This window comes from Dendrobates tinctorius, unplaced genomic scaffold, assembly GCF_039654945.1.
Source record: "Dendrobates tinctorius isolate UK_male_01 unplaced genomic scaffold, ASM3965494v1 ptg000116l, whole genome shotgun sequence".
NCBI lineage: Eukaryota > Metazoa > Chordata > Amphibia > Anura > Dendrobatidae > Dendrobates > Dendrobates tinctorius.
Genome location: NW_027361784.1, coordinates 33365613 through 33392066, shown reverse-complemented (window position 1 = coordinate 33392066; position 26454 = coordinate 33365613). Strand labels below are relative to the sequence as shown.

General features: G+C 42.2%; 1 protein-coding gene across 3 annotated transcripts in view; it reads left to right on the top strand.

The window, feature by feature from the left end:
• The window catches only part of ADCY8 (adenylate cyclase 8), a 451884-nt gene that overhangs the window by 363743 nt on the left and 61687 nt on the right, over window positions 1–26454 (top strand). For all 3 annotated transcript variants that reach the window (XM_073590345.1, XM_073590346.1, XM_073590344.1), the window contains 2 exons: window positions 12980–13069; window positions 18362–18534. In XM_073590345.1, coding sequence (XP_073446446.1) covers window positions 12980–13069; window positions 18362–18534 — 263 coding nt within the window. The remainder of the gene's footprint in view (window positions 1–12979; window positions 13070–18361; window positions 18535–26454) is intronic.

Below are 26454 nucleotides of genomic sequence, written 5' to 3'. Positions count from 1 at the left end.
ACAGCAGTACTGAGCAGTGTAACTGTAAATCATGCAGCTGTACCGAGCAGTGTAGCTATAAATCATGCAGCTGTATTGAGCAGTGTAACTTTAATCATACAGCTCTACTGAGCAGTGTAACTGTAAATCATATAGCTGCACTGAGCAGTGTAACTGTGAATCATACAGCAGTACTGAGCAGTGTAACTGTAAATCATACAGCAGTACTGAGCAGTGTAACTGTAAATCATGCAGCTGTACTGTGCAGTGTAACTGTAAATTATACAGCAGTACTGAGCAGTGTAACTAAATCATACAGCTGTACTGAGCAGTGTAAATAAATCATATAGCTGTACTGAGCAGTGTAACTGTAAATCATGCAGCTGTACTGTGAAGTGTAACTGTAAATCATACAGCAGTACTGAGCAGTGTAACTGTAAATCATATTGCTTTACTGAGCAGTGTAATTGTAAATCATGCAGCAGTACTGAGCAGTGTAGCTGTAAATCATAAAGCAGTACTGAGCAGTGTAACTGTAAATCACAAAGCTGTACTGAGCAGTGTAACTGTAAATCATATAGCTGTACTGAGCAGTGTAACTGTAAATCATACAGCTGTACTGAGAGGTGTAACTGTAAATCATACAGCTGTACTGAGCAGTGTAACTAAATCATACAGCTGTACTGAGCAGTGTAACTGTAAATCATGCAGCTGTACTGTGCAGTGTAACTGTAAATCATACAGCAGTACTGAGCAGTGTAACTGTAAATCATATAGCTTTACTGAGCAGTGTAACTGTAAATCATGCAGCAGTACTGAGCAGTGTAACTGTAAATCATACAGCAGTACTGAGCAGTGTAACTGTAAATCAAACAGCAGTACTGAGCAGTGTAAATATGAATTCATTTAAGGATACATTAGAAGCACATTCTGTGTCTGTGCCACTCTCACTTACTATGATCTTCCATCTCCATATATTTCAACATGCAGCAGTAATCTGGTACCTCAGTGAATTTGCAGTTCCTTTTTCAATTAGCAAGATTAATTTTAGCTGTTTTTCAGAGTGAATGATGAGTTCAGGAGATGGGGAAGCAAAGAAGAAGTGGCTCATAAGTGAAGAAAGAAGCACATTTCTCTCATGAGAAATTTTCCAACTTATACTAAAGATTCTTGCAATGTTTGTTAAAAGTAGAAGTCATAATTTCAAGGGGATCCATAGTCCAATTGTAAAATCAGGGATGTACCTTGGGGATCAGTAAATGCTGATTGACTGCAGGGGTAATGTGACGCCTCCATGAGATGTTCATGCCAGGAGAAGTGCAGGGACCACAGAAGGGCTGTGCTGTTCCAGTTCGTGGATATATTAATATTTATTTATTATTGTCTTAGTTTGCCTTGTTTGATCCCCTTCAAGGTGAGAATTGCAGAAACTTAGAGTAGAATTCTTATTTCTCCAATTTGATAGGATGCCACACAAAAGGTTGGTACATAAAATGAGAATAATGGGACTAAGGTAAGATATGTGTAAGTGGGTTAAGAGCTGGCTCAGAGAAAGGAAACAAAGGGTGGTTATTAATGGAACACACTTGGATTGAGTCACAGTTAACAGGGAAGTGCCACAGGGGTCAGTATTGAATCATAGAATCATAGAATCGTAGAGTTGGAAGGGACCTCCTGGGCCATCTGGTCCAACCCCCTGCTCAAAGCAGGATTCGCTAAATCATCCCAGTCAGATGTCTGTCCAGCCTCTGTTTGAAGTCTTCCATTGAAGGAGAACTCACCACTTCTCGTGGCAGCCTGTTCCACTCATTGATCACTCTAACTGTCAAAAAGTTTTTTCTAATATCTAATCTGTGTCTCCTCCCATTCAGTTTCATCCCATTGCTTCTAGTCTTTCCTTGTGCAAATGAGAATAAAGTTGATCCTTCTACAATGTGACAGCCCTTGAGATATTTGTAGACAGCTATTAAGTCTCCTCTCAGTCTTCTCTTTTGCAAACTAAACATTCCCAAATCCTGCAACCTTTCCTCATAAGACAGGGTTTGCAGACCGGTCACCATTCTGGTCGCTCTTTTCTGAACTTGCTCCAGTTTGTTGATGTCTTTTTTAAAATGTGGTGCCCAAAACTGGACACAATATTCCAGATGAGGTCTGACCAAAGAGGAGTAGAGGGAAATAATGACTTCACGTGATCTAGACTGTATGCTTCTGTTAATACATCCTAGAATTGCATTTGCCTTTTTTGCTGCTGCATCACACTGTTGACTCATATTCAGTCTGTGATCTATTAGTATACCCAAGTCTTTTTCACATGTGCTGTCACTTAGCCCTATTCCTCCCATTCTATATAAGCTTTTTTCATTTTTATTGCCCAGATGTAGTACTTTGCATTTCTCCCTGTTAAAAACCATTCTGTTAGTTGCTGCCCACTTCTCCAGTTTATTTAAATCTTTTTGAATCCTCTCTCTCTCTTCTCTAGTATTAGCTATCCCTCCTAGCTTTGTGTCATCAGCAAATTTAATCAATTTACCCTCAATTCCTTCATCTAAATCGTTGATAAAGATGTTGAACAATACAGGGCCCAGGACAGAGCCCTGTGGTACCCCACTTGAGACATTCTTCCAACTGGATGTGCAGCCATTTATGACTACTCTTTGGGTCCGATCACTAAGCCAGTTATGAATCCACCTAACAGTTGCCTTGTCCATTCCATACTTAGTCATTTTTTCAATAAGGATTGTATGAGAGACTTTGTCAAATGCTTTGCTGAAGTCAAGATATACTATATCTACAGCATTTCCTTGATCCACCCAATCAGTGATACCGTCATAGAAGGAAATTAAGTTAGTCTGACATGACTTATTAGTTACAAACCCATGCTGACTCTGTTTAATCACTTCATTCTTATCCAGGTATTGACATACATGTTGTTTAATAATTTGTTCAAAGATCTTTCCTGGTATAGAAGTCAGACTCACCGGCCTATAGTTGCCTGGGTCCACCTTCTTCCCCTTTTTGAAGATAGGAACAACATTTGCTCTTCTCCAGTCTTCTGGGACTTCTCCTGTTCTCCAAGAATTTTCAAAGATTATGGAGAGGGGTTCAAAAATTTCTTCTGCTATCTCCTTCAGTACTCTGGGGTGTAATTCATCTGGACCTGGAGACTTGAATTCATTTAGGTTAGCTAAGTGTTTCCTCACTATCTTTCTGTTTATAGATATCCTGGATTCTTCTATTCCCTTAATAGGACAGTGAATAACAGTTGATGTTATATTTCCTTTCTGAGAGAAAACAGATGCAAAATAGGAATTTAAAAGTTCAGCCTTCTCAACATCCTGTCTTACCATTTCATCATTTTCATCCTGTAAAAATCCTATAGCATCTTTGACTTTTCTTTTACTTTTGACATATCCCCAAAATCCTTTATTATTGCTTTTGACATCTCTTGCAAGCCTCAATTCATTTTCAGCTTTAGCTAATCTGATTTGTGCCCTGCAGGTTCTGCAGACAGCATTATATTCTTCTTTAGATATGCCTCCCTCTTTCCATTTTATAAACATTTTTTTCTTCCTTTTTAGCATGTGCTTAAGTTCTGTGTTCATCCATCCTGGTTTCCTTAAATGCTTCCTATTCTTCCCTCTTTTCGGAATTGTTAACAACTGAGCTTTGAGAATTTCATTTTTCAAAAATGTCCCTTCCTGGACATTTTTGTCTTTAAGGATATCCAGCCATTGGATCCCTCCAATTCTCTTTCTGAATCCCTTAAAATCTGCCTTTCTGAAATCTAACCTTGACGTCTGAGTCTTCACAGGTCTTCCGCCTCTAGTTATCCAAAATTCTAAAATAGCATGGTCGCTACCTCCTAGGGTCCCAGCCACTTTTAACTCCTCAACCATTTCCTCCCTGTTTATAAGGATTAGATCCAAGGTAGCAGATCCCCTTGTTTTCTCCCTTACCTTTTGGAAGATAAAGTTGTCAGCAAGAGAGGATAAGAATTTCCTTGACCTGTTAGTTTTGCCTGAGAGAGATTCCCAACAAATGTCTGGATAGTTGAAATCTCCCATGACAACTATGTCATATTTTTTGGAGAACTTGGCCATTTGATGCATAAAGAGTTCATCCATATCTTCAGCTTGCACAGGCGGCCTGTAGTAAATGCCTACAATGGTGTCCTTTCCATTGTTCTGTCCTTGTATTCTTACCCTAACAGTTTCCACAGAACTCCCAGTCTCTGAAGCTTCAATCTCTGTGCAGATATACGCGTTTCTAACATACAATGCGACACCCCCTCCTCGTTTATCAAGTCTGTTTCTTGCAAATAAGTTGTATCCTTCTAGTCTTGTATTCCAATCATGTGTATTGTCCAACCAAGTTTCAGTGATTCTAATGTCATCATATTTCTTTTCCTGTGTTAGTAGTTCCAATTCTCCTTGTTTGTTGCCCATGCTTTGTGCATTAGTATAGAATAGATACTTTTTAGTTTGTGATTGGTTTCTCTTTCTCCAATATTTTTATTAATTAGATTCTTTCGTCTTTGTTCTTCCTTTCCACTTCTAATAGCAGAATTCTCAATAGCATTTGTCAGGTGTATGGCTTTTTCTGGTCTTTTGCTTCCCTTCCCATGTTATTCTAGTTTAAAGCTCTCCTTACAAGTGTAGCAAGGCGACTTCCAAATACATGCTTTCCAGTCTTCGTAAGGTGCACCCCATCTCTAGCAAGTAGTCCATCGTATAAGTAGTTCACTCCGTGATCCAGAAATCCAAATCGTTGCTGACGGCACCATCGACGTAGCCAGTTGTTTACCTGCAGAATCTTATTCCACCTCCTTGTTCCATAGCCATCCACTGGAAGGATGGAAGAGCCCTCTTCTTTTTACCATATTTATTAATGACCTTGTAGGGGGCATAGAGAGTAGAATTTCAATATTTGCAGATGATACTAAACTCTGCAGGGTAATCAACACAGAGCAGGATGATGTAATATTACTGAAGGGTTTATATAAGCTGGAGGCTTGGGCTGATAAAAGGAAATTGAAGTTTAATATAGATAAATGTTTGGTCATGCAGTTAGGCAAAGGAAATAAAATATAAAACTATGTACTAAGTTGTAAAACACTGGGTAAAACTGTCACTGAAAGACTTGGGTGTACGGGTGGATGGCAAATGCCACTTTAGTGACCAGTGCCAGGCCGCTGCTACCAAGGCTAATAAAATAATGGGATAGTTTTATATAGAACATAGTTTTGCCTCTATACAATTCACTAGTGCGGCCACACGTAGATACTGTGTACAGTTTTGCTCACTGCTTTATAAGAAGGACATAGCTGAACTATAGCAGGTGCAGAGAAAAGCAACCAAGGTTATTATGGGAATGGATGGACTGCAGACAGCAGATTATTAAACTTGGGGTTATTAAGTTTGGAAAATTGAAGGCTTAGGGGCGATCTTATTACAGTGTATAAATATATGAGGGGACAGTACAGAGATCTGTACAATGAGCTTTGCCTAGACATATGACAAGGTGCCATCCTCTACATCTTGAGCACACATGTCAAACTCTGGGCCACAGGGTGGGTATATTTGGCCCACGGATCCTCCAAGTATCTTTATTATTATTATTATTTATTTATATAGCACCATTAATTCCATGGTGCTGTACATGAGAAGGGGGGGTTACATACAAAGTTATAGATATCGTTAACAGCAAACAAATTTACAATGACAGACTGGTACAGAGGGGAGAGGACCATGTCCTTGCGGACTTACATTCTATGGGATAGTGGGGAAGAGACAGAAGGTTGGGGATGCAGCAGCTCTGGTGGTTTTGAGGCAGTGGCTCGGGCGGTGGTGAGGCGGCAGAATGGATATTGCAGGCTGTAAGCTTTCCTGAAAGGATGGATTTTCAGGTTCCATTTGAAGGATCCGAGGGTAGTGGATAATCGGACATGTTGAGGCATGGCATTCCAGAGGATAGGGGATATTCGGGAGAAATCTTGGCGCTTGTGTGAGGAACGAATAAGTGTGGAGGAGAGTAGGAGGTCTTGGGAGGATCGAAGATTACGTGAGGGAAGATATTGGAAGATTAGTTCAGAGATATAGGGATGGGTCAGGTTGTGGATGACTTTGTAGGTCAGTGTTAGTAGTTTGAACTGGATTCATTGGGGAATTGGGAGCCAGTGGAGGGATTTGCAAAGGGGAGAGACAGGGGAGGAGAGTGGTGGATTATTCAGGCAGCAGAGTTAAGGACAGACTGGAGTGGTGCAAGAGAGTTAGCAGGGAGGCCACAGAGGAGAGTGTTGCAGTATTCAAGGTGGGAGATGATGAGGGCATGTACAAGAGTTTTAGTAGATTGAGGGCTGAGGAAGGGACGGATTCTGGAAATATTTTTGAGTTGGAGGTGACAGGAGGTGGCAAGAGTTTGGAAGTGTGGTTTGAAGGACAGTGCGGAGTCTAGAGTTACTCCGAGGCAGCAGATTTCAGGTGCGGGAGAGAGCATGATGCCATTTACCATAATAGATAGATTTGGTAGGGAAGATACGTGAGATGGAGGAAAGATAATGAGTTCAGTTTTGTCTACATTGAGTTTTAGGAAGCGAGAGGTGAAAAAGGATGATATGGCTGATAGACACTTTGGGATTCTGGACAGCAGAGAGGTGACATCTGGGTCAGAGAGGTAGAGAAGAGTGTCGTCCACATAGAGGTGGTACTGGAAGCCATGGGACTTTATGAGTTATCCTAGGCCAAGGGTATAGATGGAAAAAAGTAGGGGCCACAGGACAGAGCCTTGGGGGACTCTAACAGAGAGGGGGCGGGATGAGGAGGTAGTGTGGGAGTGGGAAATGCTGAATGTGCGGTCAGAAAGGTATGAGGTAATCCAGGACAGGGCAAGGTCTTTGATAACAAGGAAAAAAAGAATCTGTAGCAGTAGGCAGTGGTCGACTGTGTTGAAGGCAGAGGACAGGTCGAGAAGGAGGAGGATGGAGAACTGTCTGTTAGCTTTGGCTGTGAGTAAGTCATTAGTAATTTTGGTCAGGGCAGTTTCAGTGGAGTGGTGGGGGCGGAAGCCAGATTGGAGGATGTCAAGGAGGGAGTTAGATGAGAGGTGGGAGGAAAGTTGAGCATGGACATGCTGTTCTAGGAGTTTGGAAGGCAACGGGAGCAGTGATATGGGGCATAAGCTGGGCATAGCATTTGGGTCAAGGTTTTATTTTTTGAGGATTGGTGTGATGGTGGCATGTTTGAAGGCAGAGGGGAAGGTACCAGAAGATAGTGATTGGTTGAAGAGATGGGTTAGTGCTGGCATGAGCGTGTTAGTGAGGTTGGGGAGCAGGTGGGAAGGGATGGGGTCAAGTGCACAGGTGGTGTGGTGTGATTTGGAAAGGAGATGAGTAAGCTCTCCTTCAGTGATATTGGAGAGGGAGGTTATTAGGGAAGGGAAGAGGTCTGGTATGTGGAGTGGTTGGGGTGGTGGAACAGTAAAGGTTTGCCTTGTTTGGTCGATCTTGTTTTTGAAGTAGGTGGCAAAGTCCTCGGCAGAGATGAGGGGAGCTGGAGGTGGCAGTGGTGAGCAGAGGAGAGAGTTAAATGTGCTGAACAGTTGTTTTGGGTTGTGGGATAATGAAGATACAAGGTTTGTGAAATAGGTCTGTTTAGCAGAGGTGAGGGCTGATTTGAAGGCAAGTGTAGCTTGTTTGAGAGCAGTGAAGTCGACTGGCAGGCGTGTTTTCTTCCAACGCCGCTCCACGACCCTGGATGCTTGTCGAAGTTTTTTGGTGAGGTTGTTGAGCCAGAGTTGCCTACTGATTCGTCGCACTTTGCAATGTATGAGAGGGGCGACTGAGTCTATGGCTGATGTGAGGGTGGTGTTGTAGAAAGCGGTGGTGGTGTCTGTATCATGGAGTGAAGCTATGGAGGACAGAGGTAGAAGAGAGTCTGAGTCTGTGAGTGTCTAGGTGTGCGAGGTTTCTGCAAGGATGTGCTAGTGACTGGACATGGGGGGCAGGTGAAAAGGACAAAGATGAGGAGGTGAGTAGATGGTGGTCAGATGGGGGAAGAGAGAGGTTGTGAGATTAGATAGGGAACAGAGGTGGGTGAAGAAGAGGTGTAATGTATGTCCATCTGTGTGGGTGGCTGTGGAGGACCACTGAGTAAGTCCAAAGGATAAGGTAAGTGACAGGAGTTTGGAGGCTGCTGGCTGGTGGGTGTTAATGGGGATGTTGAAGTCCGCCATGATGATGGTGGGGATGTCAGCAGAGAGAAAGTGGAGGAGCCAGGTGGAGAATTGGTGGATGAAGGCAGTGGCTGAGCCCGGTGGTCAGTATATGACAGCCATTTGGAGATTAGAGGGAGCATAGATACGGACAGAGTGAACCTCGAAAGAAGGGAGGATAAGGGAGGGTGGGGGGTGGATAGGGATAAAGGAGCAGTTTTTAGAAGGACAGAAACCCACTCATCCACCATGTCTGTTGCCAGGGGAGGCCGTGTCAGGGGGTGTCAGCCAGGTCTCATTGAGGGCCAGAAAGGAAAGGTTGTGGGAGGTAAAGAGGTTGTGGATCACGTGGAGCTTGTTGCAGACGGAGCAGGCATTCCAAAGTGCTCCAGAGAGGGAGCGGGAGGGTGGGGGTCAGTGGCACAGGTTTTAAGTGCAAGGGATTGCATTAGTTTTTCTTAGTGTGAGAAAGATAGAGGTGAGGATTAGTGGGATGTATGAGGCGGGGGGGGGGGGGGGGGGGGGGGCAGGGTTGGATTGGGGGATATGTCACCAGCAGTGAAAAGCACAGAAAGGGAAAGCAGGTGGGTGAGGGAGAGTGATCGACTTGTATTATACAGTGGGGAAAAAAAGTATTTAGTCAGTCAGCAATAGTGCAAGTTCCACCACTTAAAAAGATGAGAGGCGTCTGTAATTTACATCATAGGTAGACCTCAACTATGGGAGACAAACTGAGAAAAAAAAATCCAGAAAATCACATTGTCTGTTTTTTTTTTCATTTTATTTGCATATTATGGTGGAAAATAAGTATTTGGTCAGAAACAAAATTTCATCTCAATACTTTGTGATATATCCTTTGTTGGCAATGACAGAGGTCAAACGTTTTCTGTAAGTCTTCACAAGGTTGCCACACACTGTTGTTGGTATGTTGGCCCATTCCTCCATGCAGATCTCCTCTAGAGCAGTGATGTTTTTGGCTTTTCGCTTGGCAACACGGACTTTTAACTCCCTCCAAAGGTTTTCTATAGGGTTGAGATCTGGAGACTGGCTAGGCCACTCCAGGACCTTGAAATGCTTCTTACGAAGCCACTCCTTCGTTGCCCTGGCGGTGTGCTTTGGATCATTGTCATGTTGAAAGACCCAGCCACGTTTCATCTTCAATGCCCTTGCTGATGGAAGGAGGTTTGCACTCAAAATCTCACGATACATGGCCCCATTCATTCTTTCATGTACCCGGATCAGTCGTCCTGGCCCCTTTGCAGAGAAACAGCCCCAAAGCATGATGTTTCCACCACCATGCTTTACAGTAGGTATGGTGTTTGATGGATGCAACTCAGTATTCTTTTTCCTCCAAACACGACAAGTTGTGTTTCTACCAAACAGTTCCAGTTTGGTTTCATCAGACCATAGGACATTCTCCCAAAACTCCTCTGGATCATCCAAATACTCTCTAGCAAACTTCAGACGGGCCCGGACATGTACAGGCTTAAGCAGTGGGACACGTCTGGCACTGCAGGATCTGAGCCCATGGTGGCGTAGTGTGTTACTTATGGTAGGCCTTGTTACATTGGTCCCAGCTCTCTGCAGTTCATTCACTAGGTCCCCCCGCGTGGTTCTGGGATTTTTGCTCACCGTTCTTGTGATCATTCTGACCCCACGGGGTGGGATTTTGCGTGGAGCACCAGATCGAGGGAGATTATCAGTGGTCTTGTATGTCTTCCATTTTCTAATTATTGCTCCCACAGTTGATTTCTTCACTCCAAGCTGGTTGGCAATTGCAGATTCAGTCTTCCCAGCCTGGTGCAGGGCTACAATTTTGTTTCTGGTGTCCTTTGACAGCTCTTTGGTCTTCACCATAGTGGAGTTTGGAGTCAGACTGTTTGAGGGTGTGCACAGGTGTCTTTTTATACTGATAACAAGTTTAAACAGGTGCCATTACTACAGGTAATGAGTGGAGGAAAGAGGAGACTCTTAAAGAAGAAGTTACAGGACTGTGAGAGCCAGAAATCTTGATTGCTTGTTTCTGACCAAATACTTATTTTCCACCATAATATGCAAATAAAATGAAAAAAAAACAGACAATGTGATTTTCTGGATTTTTTTTTCTCAGTTTGTCTCCCATAGTTGAGGTCTACCTATGATGTAAATTACAGACGCCTCTCATCTTTTTAAGTGGTGGAACTTGCACTATTGCTGACTGACTAAATACTTTTTTTCCCCACTGTATTTTAGTAGGGAGAGGTCTGAGGTTAAGGAGCAGATCTGCAGATGAAGCGAGATAGCGGGGTAAGAGAGAGGGGGAGATATTTATTTGGTTCGAGGGTGCAGGGATTTGGGGATAGTGAAGGAGAGTGAAGATTAGTGGAGCAAAACGGTGAGGGTAAATGTAAGCATGGTTAAAGAGCAGGGTAAAAAAAGATAGGCAATTAAAATCAGAAAGCAGTGGTTATTCTTCTGACCAATTTCTGGATTATTTCTGATGTAACACTTTAAAGATGTCACACTTTAAATGATGTCGCATCTGACCTGCTCTGTTCAACTTATACCATTCAAATGTCCATGAAATGAAGCCAGGTGATAGAGAGAGGGAGGAGGAGAAGGGAGCAGGAGGACAGTTCACAGCAGGGAGCAATTAACAGATTGCAGTTAATAGGACATTTGACTAGCATCAAAGCTGGAGAAAGAGGCAGAATAAGATGGAAGGATAAGACTAGGTGTGAGGAGCATGGGCATATCAATATGCATACAGTAAGTTTGAAGTATGATACATGGAAATAAAGTCAGGGGAAAAAACAGAGTACAGACGTACCAGTTAAAGAACAGAGGATGAGGAATGCATGGGATTCAGGGGTGCAGTGGGTATTCTTTGGCTCATGACAGCCCGGCATTGTTCTTTCAACTATATCAGCATCCTGGATGCTGACCCAGTTGAAAGCAATAATGGAGGAGGAATCACTCTCTCATCATTCCCCCTCTGCATCTGACGTCTTTACGCAGCGGGCTTGATGACGTCTTTACAAAGCACCCACTGTACCGAGATGTGCAAACTATTTGAAGACTATGAAAGACCGGAGCAGTAGGGAACATGGGCAGAGGTGGGAATTTTTTCTAATGTGGGACCTGTTATACTGTATAGAGCACTATGTGGGCCCATTATACTCTAGGGAGCACTATGTGGGGTGCATTATACTGTATGGAGGACTATGTTTGGCCATTTTGCTGTATGGAGCACTATGTGAAGCAATGATACGGTATGGTGCACTATTTGGTGTCCATTATACTGTATGGAGAACACTGTGGGGCCCTTTGTAATGTATGGAGCACTATGTGGGGTTGCAATTATACCGTATGGAGGGCTGTGTGGGGATTACAGTTGGAGATACACACTGTGATGGGGTCACCATTCTTTGTCGGGGGGATTGAGGGAGGGGGGTACAATAGAGTCATCATACAGTGCGTGTGGATTAATTCACTGGGGGTATCATTCTGTGTTTGGGGGCACTTTTGTTTGCATCATACTTTATTATCTGTATTAGTCAAGGTTTTTTATCCTTTGTTATTACATATCTAAATTAGGCCATTGGGCCATATGCTTTCCCTGCTCTTCCATAACATATTATATTATTCCATTACATTCCATTAAGATCTGTTAATTAAAATGTACTTTATTCGTGAGACAACCCCTTTAAGTTTGTTCCATATGGATGATAAGGAAAATCTTCCTCTATTGTAGAAATTTTCAAAAAAATAAATATCAAGGTTGGCCGTGACTTTGTCCAAGCATTTAATTTTGTCCCTCTGAGTTTGGCATTCCTGATCTAGGGGAAAGAAGGTTTAAACATAATCATAGATGCAGATTCTTTACTGTAAGAGCAGTGAGACTATGGAACTCTCTGCCACATGATGAATGTGACATCATCAAACTCAAGGCTTAAAGGGGTTTTCCCACAAACAAAATTTTCCTTTAGAACCCATAGAGTCCAAACTGGTGGAGAATGCTGACTTTCGGACAATGCTCCTCTCACTTCTGGTGACATCACTTAAAGGGGTTTTCGCACGAACAAAAGTTAATTTTAATCAATAGATCTTGGAATAATAATAATTTCCACAATTGGATGTGTTAAAATAAAATGTTCCTGTGCTGAGATAATCTTTTAAAAATTCCCCTGCTGTGTACTGTGTAATGGCTGTGTCTGACCGTGCAGGAACATGGTCTGATCATACCACATCTCCTGGGCGTGGGATCATGCAAAAGAGAGGATACAGACACGACAGCATAGGATCACAGCTGATTCTTTTTGTGACGTAAAACATTTCTTTGCCTGTTTTTAAGTAATATATTATCTGAAAGATTCATTTGCCATCCTCTGCTGTCCTGTCTGTATCTTCTCTTTTACATCCTCCCCTGCCCAGGAGATGTGGTATGATCAGACCATGTTCCTGCACGGTCAGACACGGCCATTACACAGAACATAGCAGGGACACATTTATAAGATTATCTCAGCACAGGAAAATTTTATTTAAACACATCCAATTGTGGAAATTATTATTATTACAAAATCTATTGATTAAAATTAACTATTGTTCGTGGGAAAACCCCTTTAAGTGATGTCACCAGAAGTGAGAGGAGCATTGTCCGAAAGTCAGCATTCTCCACCAGTTTGGACTCTATGGGTTCTAAAGGAAAATTTTGTGGGGGAGTGGTTACTAATTTTATTTTGTATTTATCATAGCTGTATCTTCATTTTCTCTGTGGTTTATACCTGTTTTTTTCTGACTTGTCTCTTTTCAGCTTTGGTGTGATTTCGACAAATCGATTACCTCAAAAAATCAGACCTTCAACTCATCGGCCTCCGTCACCGACATTTGCTTTTATCCCGAGGTAATAATTTACACCCTCACCATCCATGGTCTCTTGTAGAAAGCCTATCATATACACACGGACACTGAACAAGGCAGCCCTCTCTGCCTCTAGCACAGCAGGAAACTCCCAGAGATGCGTAGCAGCCACTTGTTTCTTTTTTTCCATTATAGAGGATGTGTAACTTGCCATAAATATCACAAGGATGTAGATCTATCCAAATATTATTATTTTTTTTTTAGTTTTTGGCAAGTGGGCGTGGCCCTTAACTGTTCTCTGTGGGCGTCTTCTTATTGACCACTCCCAGTTGGCTTAAAAGACCAGATTTATATACAATCAAGAAGAGGCCATATCTCAGGATCAGAGAGGAGCAGGAACAAAAGAAAAACATGGCCGGATTCAGGAGAACAGCGGCATTTAACCAAAATTACATCTGTAAGGGAAATGAGAGATCCTCTTTTTTTTTTTGCTGCACATCACACTTTATTTTATGTTACATAGTGAAATCTTCAGAAACTTATAATTAAGAGGCACCAATGTTGCATGATAAAACGAGACTTTGCCAGTTCTCACCCTCACCGGATTGCAAAGTAAACAGTATCTCCTCCATGGAAGTTTACATTAACTTCTGTTTTGCTATTTAAATACTCCTAAAGTTCCTCATCTACACTCGATCCATTTGTATTGAGCACTAAGACTTAGATAATCTCATCTCCCCGCAGTGTCTTTTGCTTTCACGTACAAGGAGAAAGCGTGATCCAAAGGCAAGTTGCGTCGGTGAGGTTGCCCAGGCATGATATTTTCACACAGTGGCCGGGTGGCAGATGTGGAGTGCCGCGATAGTAGGTATTGTAGGACGGCACCGGCGCTCTTGTGTTGTATTGTACAGTAGGACGTGTGGTCTCCACAATACAGGAGTAGTAGGATTCATATCTTTGAATCCATCAAGTATTGCAGCGGTTATAATCCCTAGGAGCAGGCCCACAATGTTCAGTATAGTTACCGACTAGAGAGATCCGTTTTTTTTTTGGCCACCACTTACCTTCTAAATACACATCCATACATTGATCTCTTTGATCACGTTGCTTAAAATTTATTTTCAGCCTTTTTATCTGTTTTTTTGATGTGACTACTATTACGGTTCCCATAAAGGGTTCAGATTAGCCTAAATTTGCAACAATCAGGATTCTAGGAAAGCTGCGTGACAACACTTATTGGGGCCCTAACGTCGGCCATACTGGTTGTTGTCACCCAATTTTTCCAAAAAAGAGATATAAATGGTTGATTCGTAATTTTATCCTGGGAAGACAAGTCAAGTATTTGTATTCACTAATGATTATCGTTATCCCTTGGGTGAAGGTGCCTTATAATTGGGCCGTGTGCTGACAAATCATCGGCGCGCCTTGAGTCGCTGTAGGCTCTTTGTACCAGAGTTGTTTACCCCAGTAATGAATATAAAGATGTCACCGCGTGTTGAGTGCTTTTCTAGATAATTCAGAGATGAAGCGCGCGTCGCCGCCGCCAGGAAGTCACAAGGGATCTGCACACACTGCACCGCACGGCCTCTAATAACATGTTACTGTCACCCGGTGCACCAGTGCATGAGGCAGAAGGGGCAGCTATGTGGAAAATTACACACTTTGGAAACGCGTCCATGTAGATTGTACAGCCCTTTAACAAAGCCTTGGAAACTGTCGCCTTCCTTCCTGGAGAAACACATTATTAATTGTTCGTGTGGTTTTGTGAATAGATCTCATCACTGTGCAGCCATATGTGACATATAACTAGATGGCAGTGGTTTAATTGGCTATTAAGGTCTTTATTGTTTCTTCCTTACTGTAGGAATAATACAATAATAATAGTAATAAATCCATATTGCCTGTAAATCTTCACAGCAAACACAAAGGAGAGCTGTGGCTGTCATTGTAGCCATGATGCCCATTTTTCTATATTTTTCTATATAACATTTATATACGATAGATGGAGGTTGAATGATGCCTTCTGCAGTACCTTCTGTTGCTTCCCCATATAACCCGTGTACAATTAACCACACGAAACAAATGAAACCGCCATCAGCTGTCTATAAATTCTAATACTATACAGTGTCCCCACCATCATATACAGCAAAAATAATATCTGGTAAAGTAACTAATCAGCAGCACCAAATGCTGCAAATAGAACCATTCAGTGCTGAAATAATACCACCACACGGTGAACAAAAAATACCAATATACAAATAATGTCAACACACGGGGAAAAAAAAACCCATGCGATTCTAAAATAATACCAACATTGAGTGTTCAAATAATTACTGGGTATGAAAAATCATCATTGTTTTTCATTACAGATATCATTTCTGTAGTGTTCAAATAATACCAACATTCAATGCACGTATAACACCAAGATACAATGCTCCAATAATACCACCATATAGTGCTGTAGTAGTAGCAAAATACAGTGTTTAAACATAGTCACCATACAGGACTGAAATAAAGCCAAATTCAATGTTGTAATAATCCCCCCATACAGTGCTTATATATCACTGCACAATGTACAAATAATACCATCATATGGTGCTTAAATAATGCCACCATATAAGGCTTAAATAATACCATGATACTGTGCTCAAATAATAATACCACACAGTGCTCAAACGATACTAACATACAGTGCTCAAATAATACCACGATACAGTGCTGAAATAATATCAACACACAGTGGTCAAATTATAACAGCATACAGTGCTGAGCTAAAACCAACATGCAGAGTTCACACAATACCACCATATAGTGCTGAAAAAACATACATTGCTCAAATAATAACACCATACAGTGCTGTAATAACACCAACATACAGTGGTCGATTAATACCATTACACAGTACTGAAAAAAAACAGCATCCAGTGTTCAAATTATACCAAAATACAGTGCTCAAATAATAATATCATACAGTGTTTAATTAATACTACTTTGCGGTGTTGAATTAATACCACCGTATAGTGCTGAAATAATATCAGCATATATGGCTTAAATAACACAAACACTGTTTATAAAATATAGGCATACAGTGCTTAAGTGATACTAAAATAATGTGTTTCAAATAATACCACCACAGTGCTGAAATAAAGCCAACATACCGTGTTCAAGTAATATCAACATACAAGGCACAAATGGTACCAACATACAGTGCTTAAATACTACCAACATACAGTGCCTAAATACTACCGAAATACAGTTCACAAGGAATATCATACAGTGCTCAAATAATAACTATATACAGTGCTTAAAATATTCCACCATACAGTGTCCAAATACCAACGCTTAGAACTCAAATAATACCAATATACTGTGCTTTTGTAATGCAAAAATGTTTTTTTTTTAAATAATGCCGCCATATTGTGCTCAAATTATACTACCATAAAGTGCTCAAGTAATATTAACAAACACTGTATAAATCATCCCAACGTAATATTGCCTAATAATACCACCAGACAGTGCTCAAATAATACCAACATTCAGTGCTTTAGTAATACCAAAATACGGTATTTCAAATTATACCTCTACATAGTCCTCAAATAACACTGATATACTGGATGACACAGTGGCTCAATGGTTTCCTTCCTGATAGGGAAATTAGATTGTGAGCCCCAAAGATGATATCCATAAAGCATAGAATTAATGCCGCCACATAAGCCAGTAAAATGAATACGGTTTCCATGTTATCCTACAGAACTGAAATATTAACTACATACAGTGACTAAATATAACTCCATAAACAGAATCGTCCAATGCTAACTATCAGTGACAGATGAATTTGTGGTGGTCACAACCCTTGGGCGACAGCCCTTTTAGAAGGCAAGTGAGGCTGCTTTTGCAGAAAATCAACTTAGTCGTACATTTTGCAACCTCTTTATGAGGGTTGAAATTTCAGTGATTCCTACTGACAAAACAGTACGGCATGATTGTAATTTGTAGGGGAGATAGTCTTAGCCAACCCAAAATTGGACTTTTTGTTACCATTTTTTTGCCATTATTTGGTAGTGAGAGTTCTCCACAGCAACATTATATTACCAGCCCTCTCTGCCTCTAGCACAGCAGGAAATCACAGCGGGATCTCATGTGCCAATTTGCAGCTGAATTCAATCCTGCATTAACAGTCCCGATAATGCTTTTGGCTAAAATACCCCTTTAACTCTGAATCGCAAGCAATTCCTTCCAAGAGGACCTGTCACCAGGTCAAAAGTAGCCAGGTCTCGCTCCTACTTTATTCCCACTATCCCTTTAAGTCTTATCCCTGACAGCTGATACATGTGGCCCGATCCACGGGACAGTGGCCACATGATTTCACTCACGTATGTTCGGTCTTTCAGGGAAAGACCTACTGTGAAAGATGGCGGAGACCAAGCTGTACAGGAGACTAGTCTAACAGTCGAGTCATCGGTGACCGAGCTGTACAGGAGACTAGTCCAACAGGCGGGTCATCGGTGACCAAGCTGTACAGGAGACTAGTCCAACAGGCGGGTCATCGGTGACCGAGCTGTACAGGAGACTAGTCCAACAGGCGGGTTATCGGTGACCGAGCTGTACAGGAGACTAGTCCAACAGGCTGGTTATCGGTGACCGAGCTGTACAGGAGACTAGTCCAACAGGCGGGTCATCGGTGATTTCTCCAGTGACATCCAGGTCTTTACCTATCTACAAAGGGAGAGACCTGTGAGTAACTGGCAAGGAGAAGCCGTTGGGATCCACTTGTTTGACTACTCACTTGTGCGGCCCGGTCCCCGGCGGTTTTCAATGTATGCTTTTCTTTGAAATGCCGAAGTGTTTCAAAGTCAAACATACATGGCTGACAACATGCAGCCAATGTGTGATACATGGTGACCGTGAGTTGGTTGTCAGGTGCCCATTAAATCCGACATATAGTGCCAGAGATATGGTTCTTTTTATTTAGTGCTCCTTTTTATGGTCGTTACCTAGGGGGCGTGGCTCACAGGGTGATAATGCAGAAGAGCCTCAAGTCACGCCCCCGAGGATCCTGTCAGTCACTCCCTTTTATTAATACCATAAAAATTAGCACTAAATGAAAAAGGCTCATATATTTGAAACTGTATGAAATAAAAAAAATTTTTAAAAAGCAATTGAAACATGAGGGGAGCAGCGGGAATAATATAAGGACAAAAATTGGTCACTTGACTCGGTGACAGGTTTTCTCTAAATCTGAACTTGCCTAACTAAACAGGTTGTGTAGTAAATTCTCAGTTATGTGTGATATTTCCTTTGTTCCGGACTTCACCTGTCTGGTTTTGTATTCTAGTACTTTGTCTTCACCGGAGTTCTGGCGATGGTGACCTGCGCTGTCTTTTTACGACTCAACTCTGTCCTGAAGCTGGCGGTGCTGCTCATTATGATAGCAATATATTCCCTGCTGACAGAAACCATTTATACTTCTCTCTTCTTACGATACGACAATTCACATCACAACGGGAAGTAAGTGCCCCCATGGTTTGTTTTCTTTTTTTTTTTTTATTTTATTGTTGTATTTTGAAAAAGTCGGAGAAGGAAAATAAAGGCGGAGTTTGTCCCTCCTGCTGGTGTCAACCTCCTCTATAACTTTCACACGTCAGTGTTAGGAAAACTGGAAATAAAGTTTTTTCCTTCTTCAACATGTTCCATCACTCCGGACTGGATGCCATCCTCTGCTCCAGAGTGCTAGAAAAAGTAATAAAAGTCTGACCATGCAGTGGCATTGCTAGCGCCTGTCACCAAGGTAACAGGGCACAAACTATCACCAAGCTCAATATTATCCGCATCCACTCTTCCACTATTACGCACTGTAGGAGTGTTTTTGAAACTTAAAAAAAAAAGAAAATTTATTGAACAAAACTCTTAAAAGTCTTTAATGCAAAACCACTTTTCCGGTCATATATTAGTTTTTTTCAGCATTTTTGCTTTGTTTTTTGACGTCAGGTTTTGGAAAAAGCTTGATGGAAAAAAAGAAAAGTGTCTTCTGATGGAAAACATTCCAAATTAGGCACTGGCTAATGTGCACATAGAACTTTTTGGAGGAAAATTATGGAGCGTAAACTTTCCAAATCCTCCAAAAAACAGCTAAAAAGTTTGGAGGTTCTGTTTAGTTTCTGCTCCAAAAACTCTACGAAAAAACCTCAGTGGGTGGAAATTTACAGTTTTGAGGGGAGAGTGGAGCGTTTCCGCTCAGTGCCTATAAGCAGAAGACACTTCAGGAAATTCAAGCTTTTTTTTTTTCCTGGAGTGTCTTTTATGTCATTTTTCAGTCGTTTCTTGAATGTTTCTATGACAGCTTTATCCTTCGACACTATTTTGAGAGTTTTCCCATGGTTTTTGGGAATACTTTTTTACTGTTGTTTACCGGTCGTTTTTCACTCCATTGGATGATGACGAATCTACTATGGTTTTTTTCACCAAAATTGATGACAAAATGCTCCAAAAAATATCCAGGCGCCTTTTGAGCCTTCCCATTGACTTGTATTGTAAACACTACAGGGAAAGTTTCTAGTGGAAAACACCAGAAAAATGGTCGGTTCACTTCTTTTAATTGCTTGGTGGTTTTAGAAACTTAAAGTGGTTAAAAGATATTCAAAAACCTGAACATATGAACAGCAAGTTCTTTTTACATAAAAAATGCTTGTGTTCATTCCTTTGAACAATTTCTGCGAACCTGGAGAGGTGGATTTCAGGCGGTATTCTCCTAAAAAAAAAAAGAAAAAAAGCGTTATGTGCACATAGCCTTATAGCCTGCCATAAAACTCATTCAGACGGTTCTTCGTCAGATCAGTGTCTGGAGAACGGCCTCATGAGAAATAAGAGATGGAAATGCCAATATTTTGATTAAATGAACATCGAACGATCATCTAAACGTTTTGGAAAAATCCATTGTGCCAAATTCTTATTCTGTGACCATTAGGTGTCATATCGGTTATGACCCCAAATCCAACTCAACAATGTAAAAAAAAGCCTCAAAAGCACAAATATTTTCATTAACGTCTCCAAATGATGTGAATCTGTGTTGTAATCACCGTGCGATATTCATTGCAATAATCTGTTGTCTTCTTCTCCTTTACATCCCGACAAGGTGATCAGATCGGTAAATGACACTTGCGATGCTTTACATGTGCTGCTTTCACCGATCAGAATATGCTTTATTAGAAAATACAGTGTCGTAGTAGTATTAGTACAGCTCATATGCCCATTACTGCATTTAAAGGGAATGTATCATTAGAAAATTACCTATTGTTTATATCAGGTTTTTGTGTTACAAGTAGAGACTGGCGGACCCCTGGGACGGACGGGTTCAGCGGGTTCCGCCGAACAGTTAAAAAAATAGGTTTGGGTTCGGGTATCAGAACAGTATCTGAATCTGAACCCGGACCCCATTCATTTGAATGGGGGGCCCAAACATCTAGTGTTTGCCATGCTGTCATGATGATGGCACTAATACTCCCAGCCACCTTTTCCTGCTGCTTCTAATAACAGTTATAAAAGTATTCATCAGCCGCTCCTGCACTGTAAATAAATAATTTAAAAATAAAAACAGCATGGATTCCCCTTTATTTTTGATAACCAGCCAGGCAAAACTGACAGCTGCTGGCTGCAACTCTCAGCTGTCAGCTGCAGCAAGGCTGGTTATCAAGAATAGAGGGATTTACATGCCGTATTTGTAAATTATTTCAATAAATAATTTAAAAAAAACACTCGTGGGGTCCCCCCATTTTTGACAAGGAGCCAAGCTAAACCAGACAACTGGGTGCTGGTATTTTCAGGCTGGTAAGGGGCCATGGATATTGCAACCTCTGTTATGAACGGGAAACCAAGGAGGAAAAACAAGACAACAAGCTAAGTCTCAGAAAACCAGAGAAGTTGGTAACTATGCAGATTGCAGATCCCTGATCTTAACCGCACAACTAGAAGCAGTCGTGGAGCGTTCCTACGTTGGTCCTAGACGCCTCGTCACAACCGGAGAACTACATAAGCCTAAAGCAGGAAAAGAGGAAAACTAACTGCCCCAGAGCAGACCCCAAAGGAAAGACAGCCCCCCACATGTATTGACGGTGAAACAAGATGAAAGTACAAACAAAGGCAGGAAAATAGGCTGAGCAAACGATGGGGCCCGGCTAACTAAAAAGGACAGAAAAGGAAAGACACTGTCTGCAATCTGCCAAAAACAACCTACAAAAATATTGTTCAACACTTCTGATAGCAAAATTAACCCTGAAGTCACTAGACTTCTAAACCTATATCAGCACTCTGAAATATTCTGAGACAGAGCAAAAGAGGCCAATCTAATAAGGGACAAAAAGCAGATTGGCAAATACTGATTAATAGGAGTGAAAGTTCAGCATAGCCCCAGCAGGGGCAGGCTGATTACACAACAAACTGAATTGACCAACAAGCGCAAGTGTAAACATTAGCAAAAAACAAACATAACTTGAGAAGACTGGAAGAGAGCTGAAGTCCAGGACCTGAGAAGCAGACTGAATCACCAGCACCCGGATAGGGCGTCGGCTGTCTTATATCCAGTCTCAAACTCCAGAGATCCAATCGTTATCTTCCTCATCAGGTGGCAGATCACTACCACTCAAACCAACCGCACTACCTCCTGTCACCACCAGAGGGAGAACGGAAGGGGAACTCTCAACTGGTGGAGCAGAAAATGAGTTCATGACAGTACCCCCCCTTGAGGCGGGGTCACCGAACCCTCATCCATGCCACCAGGCCGATCACGATGGGCCCGGTGAAAAGCGCGAACCAATTAATTGGCATGAATATCAGAGGCAGAGACCCAATAATTATCCTCCTGGCCATAACCCTTCCATTTGACCAAATACTGGAGTCTCCGTCTAACCAAACGAGAATCCAATATTTTCTCTACCTCATATTCCACATTGCCTTTAACCAATACAGGATCAGGAGGTGCCGCCACAGGAACTACTGGCTCAACAAACCTCTTCAACAGTGACTTGTGAAATACGTTATGGATTTTGAACGTAACTGGAAGAGCCAATCGAAAAGAAACAGGATTAAGAATCTCCAAAATCTTATAAGGTCCAATAAATCTTGGCTTAAATTTTGGAGATGCAACCTTCTTAGAAATATTCTTAGACGACAGCCAAACCATATCACCCACTTTAAACCGGGGACCAGTGGTCCTACGCCGGTTGGAAAAACGCTGGGCCTTTTCCTGAGAGAGTGACAACTTATCCACCACTTGGTCCCATATCTGCTGCATTCTCACAACCACAGTGTCCACACCTGGGCAGGACGAAGATTCCACTTGCCCTGAAGAGAATCGAGGATGAAACCCAAAATTACAGAAAGGGTGACATCAGAGTGGCAAAACTAGCTCTATTGTTCAGCGCAAATTCAGCCAAGGGCAAAAATGAGACCCAATCATCTTGATCAGCAGATATAAAGCATCTTAAATAAGACTCCAGGGTCTGGTTTGTTCTCTCAGTCTGCCCATTGGTCTGGGGATGAAACACGGAGGAGAAGGGTAACTGAATTCCCAGATTGGAACAAAAGGCTTTCCAAAATCTGGAAACAAACTGGACCCCACTATCGGACACAATGTTCTCAGGAATCCCGTGTAACCGAACCACCTGTTGTAAAAACAAGGGCACCAACTCAGCGGAAGATGGCAACTTTGGGAGTGGTACAAGATGGACCATCTTCGAAAATCTATCACAAATCACCCAGATAACAGTCATTCTTTGAGAGACAGGAAGATCAGAAATAAAATCCATTGAGATATGGGTCCATGGCCTCTTGGGTACCGGCAGGGGCATCAGCAACCCACTAGAACGAGAACAGGGTTTAGACCGAGAACAAGTCCCACAGGACTGTACAAAATTCCTGACATCACGAGATAAGGCAGACCACCAAAACGACCGACTCACCAAATCTCTGGTACCAAAAATACCCGGATGACCAGCCATTGCGGAACAATGGACTTCAGACATCACTCTCTTTCTCCACTGGTCAGGAACATACAATCTTCCCATAGGGCAACGCTCAGGTTTATCCTCCTGAAATTCCTCCAGGGTGCGTCTCAAATCGGGCGAAATGGCAGAAAGAACTACCCCCTCACCTAGGATAGTAGTAGGCTCGGTCACATTAAGAGAATCAGCAAAGACACTCCTAGAAAGGGTGTCTGCCTTAACATTCTTAGTGCCCGGAAGAAAAGAGACCACAAAATTAAAACGCGTGAAAAACAAGGCCCATCTAGCCTGCCTAGGATTCAAGCGTTTGGCCGACTCCAGATAAATCAGATTCTTGTGATCGGTGAGGACCACAAATTGATGTCTAGCTCCCTCCAACCAATGTCTCCACTCCTCAAATGCCCATTTCATGGCCAACAATTCCCGATTCCCCATGTAATAGTTGCGTTCAGATGGGTAAAACTTTTGAGAAAAGAAGGCACAGGGATTCATCTTAGAAGTCACAGGGTCTTTTTGGGACAACACAGCTCCTGCACCAATCTCAGAAGCGTCCACCTCCACTTGAAATGGAAGTGAGACATCAGGTTGCCGTAAAACTGGAGCTGAAGTAAATCTCCGCTTAAGTTCCTGAAATGCTGAGACAGCCTCAGGAGACCAATTCAGCACATCAGCTCCCTTCTTGGTCAGATCAGTCAGTGGTTTGACAATACTAGAAAAATTACCTATAAATTTACGATAGAAATTAGAAAAACCCAAAAACTTCTGGAGAGCCTTCAAAGAAGTAGGCTGAACCCAATCATAAATGGCCTGTACCTTGGCCGGGTCCATTTCAATAGTCGATGGAGACAAGATAAATCCCAAAAATGAAATCCTCTGTACACCAAAGAGTCACTTCGATCCCTTAACAAACAGGGAATTCTCCCTCAAAATCCGGAACACTGTCCGGACATGTTCCACATGGGAATCCCAATCACTAGAAAAGATCAAAATATCATCCAGATAGATGATCAAAAACTTATCCACAAAGTCTCGGAAAATATCATTCATAAAGGATTGGAAGACAGAAGGGGCATTAGAGAGCCCAAAAGGCATCACCAGGTACTCAAAATGTCCCTCCGGAGTTTTAAACGCCGTCTTCCATTCATCCCCGTGCTTGATGCGAATAAGATTATACGCCCCCCTGAGGTCAAGCTTAGTAAACCAGCAGGCACTCTTAACTCTGGAGAATAAATCAGACATCAGAGGTAACGGGTACTGATATTTAACCGTCATCTTGTTAAGGGAACGATAATCAATACACGGTCTTAATGAACCATCTTTCTTGGCCACAAAAAAAACCCAGCACCTAACGGTGACGAGGATGGTCTAATATGACCCTTCTCCAATGACTCCTTAATATAGGATCGCATAGCATCATGTTCGGGTACAGATAAGTTGAAAAGCCGACCCTTGGGAAATTTACACCTAGGCATCAACTCAAAAGCACAGTCATAACTCCTATGAGGAGGCAAAGATGCAGACTTACTCTCACTAAAAACATCAGAGAAATCAGCCAGATAATCAGGAATATCATGAGACTGAGGAGAGGTGGAGAAAACAGGAGCATCCCTAAGAACACACTGACAACCCAAACTCACCACAGACACAGATTTCCAATCCTAAACTGGGTTATGAGTTTGCAACCAGGGGAACCCCAGAACAATAGTATGATGCAAATTATGCAGCACCAAAAATTTACATTTTTCTTGGTGGTCTGGGGCAACTCGCATTGTCACCTGGGTCCAAAACTGAGGTTTATTCTCCACAAAAGGAGTGGCATCAATACCCCTCAAAGGAATGGGCGTCTGCAGAGGCGTCATGGACAAACCACAACGTTTAACAAAGTCCAAATCCATCAGATTCAGAGCTGCTCCTGAATCCACAAAAGCCTTAGTGGAAAATGTGGACAAGGAGCAGATCAGAGTAATTGCCAAAAGGAACTTAGGTTGTATACTGCCCACAGCAAATGTGTGTGCAAAACGTTTCTCTCGTTTAGAGCAGACAGAAATAGTATGAGAGGCGTCTCCACAGAAAAAACACAGCTTATTACGCCTTCTAAACTCCCGACGTTGCGCCCTAGACAAAACCCCATCACATTGCATAGGTTCAGACATTTGTTCAAAAGGTGGCAGCGCCTCCCGTGTAGTTTTACGTTCATGTAAATGCCGATCAACTTGAATGGCTAATGACATAGAGCCATCCAGACCAGAGGGAACAGGAAATCCCACCATAACATCTTTTACGGTCTCTGACAAACCTTTCCGAAAGAGAGCTGCCAATGCACTATCATTCCATGTAGTAAGGACCGCCCACTTTTGGAACTTTTGGAATTTTGGACAGTACAACTCTGCAGGATCCTGACCCTGGTTTAATGCCAACAGGGTTCTCTCAGCTTGATCAACAGCATTAGGTTCATCATACAACAACCCCAAGGCCTGTAAAAATGCATCCACATTAGTCAGAATAGGACTTTCAGGTGTCAGAGAAAAAGCCCAATCTTGGGGATCGCCGCGCAGCAAGGAGATGACAATTTTAACCTGCTGCACAGAGCTCCCCGATGAGTTAGGCTTCAAAGCAAGAAATAATTTAGTTATTCTTAAAATTCAGAAATTTAGACCGATCCTCAGAAAACACATCAGGAGTAGGAATCTTGGGTTCAGCAAGATGTGACTGAATAAGGTAGGTGGAAATTCCCTGTACTTCAGCAGCAAGCTGCTCCACACGATCAGACAGTTGCTTAATCTCCATTAGGAAAAAAAATCCTCCTACAGCCCCAGAAAAAAAAGGAAAAAATACATTAAAAAAAAAAAAAAAAATTCTGACACTTTTTTTTTCTCTAACAATTCTTTCCTGCTTTTGAGTACCCTAGAATCTGCGGAATGGCTGGTGATTCTGTTATGAAAACCAGAGATGTTGGTAACTATGCAGATTGCAGATCCCTGATCTTAACCGCACAACTAGAAGCAGTCGTGGAGCGTTCCTACGTTGGTCCTAGACGCCTCATCACAACTGGAGAACTACATAAGCCTAAAGCAGGAAAAGAGGAAATCTAACTGCCCCAGAGCAGAACCCAAAGGAAAAACAGCCCCCCACATGTATTGACGGTGAAACAAGATGAAAGTACAAACAAAGGCAGGAAAATAGGCTGAGCAAACGAAGGGGCCCGTGTTGTGAGTTCATTTTCCCCTTCATTACTGAGGCCCGAGGAACTCCCTCTTCTGGTAAAGAAAGGTAGTGAGCCTGATTGTCAAACACCTGAGGCAGATGATTGTGACTGGCTGAGTGGAGTTACGGACTGGATATAATGCTGCCGACGCCCTTCTGCCCTGCGGGTGATTTCTCTGTGGGATCCTTGGAGACCAGTCTGAATTCCTGCTCCTCCAAAGCTAAGTTT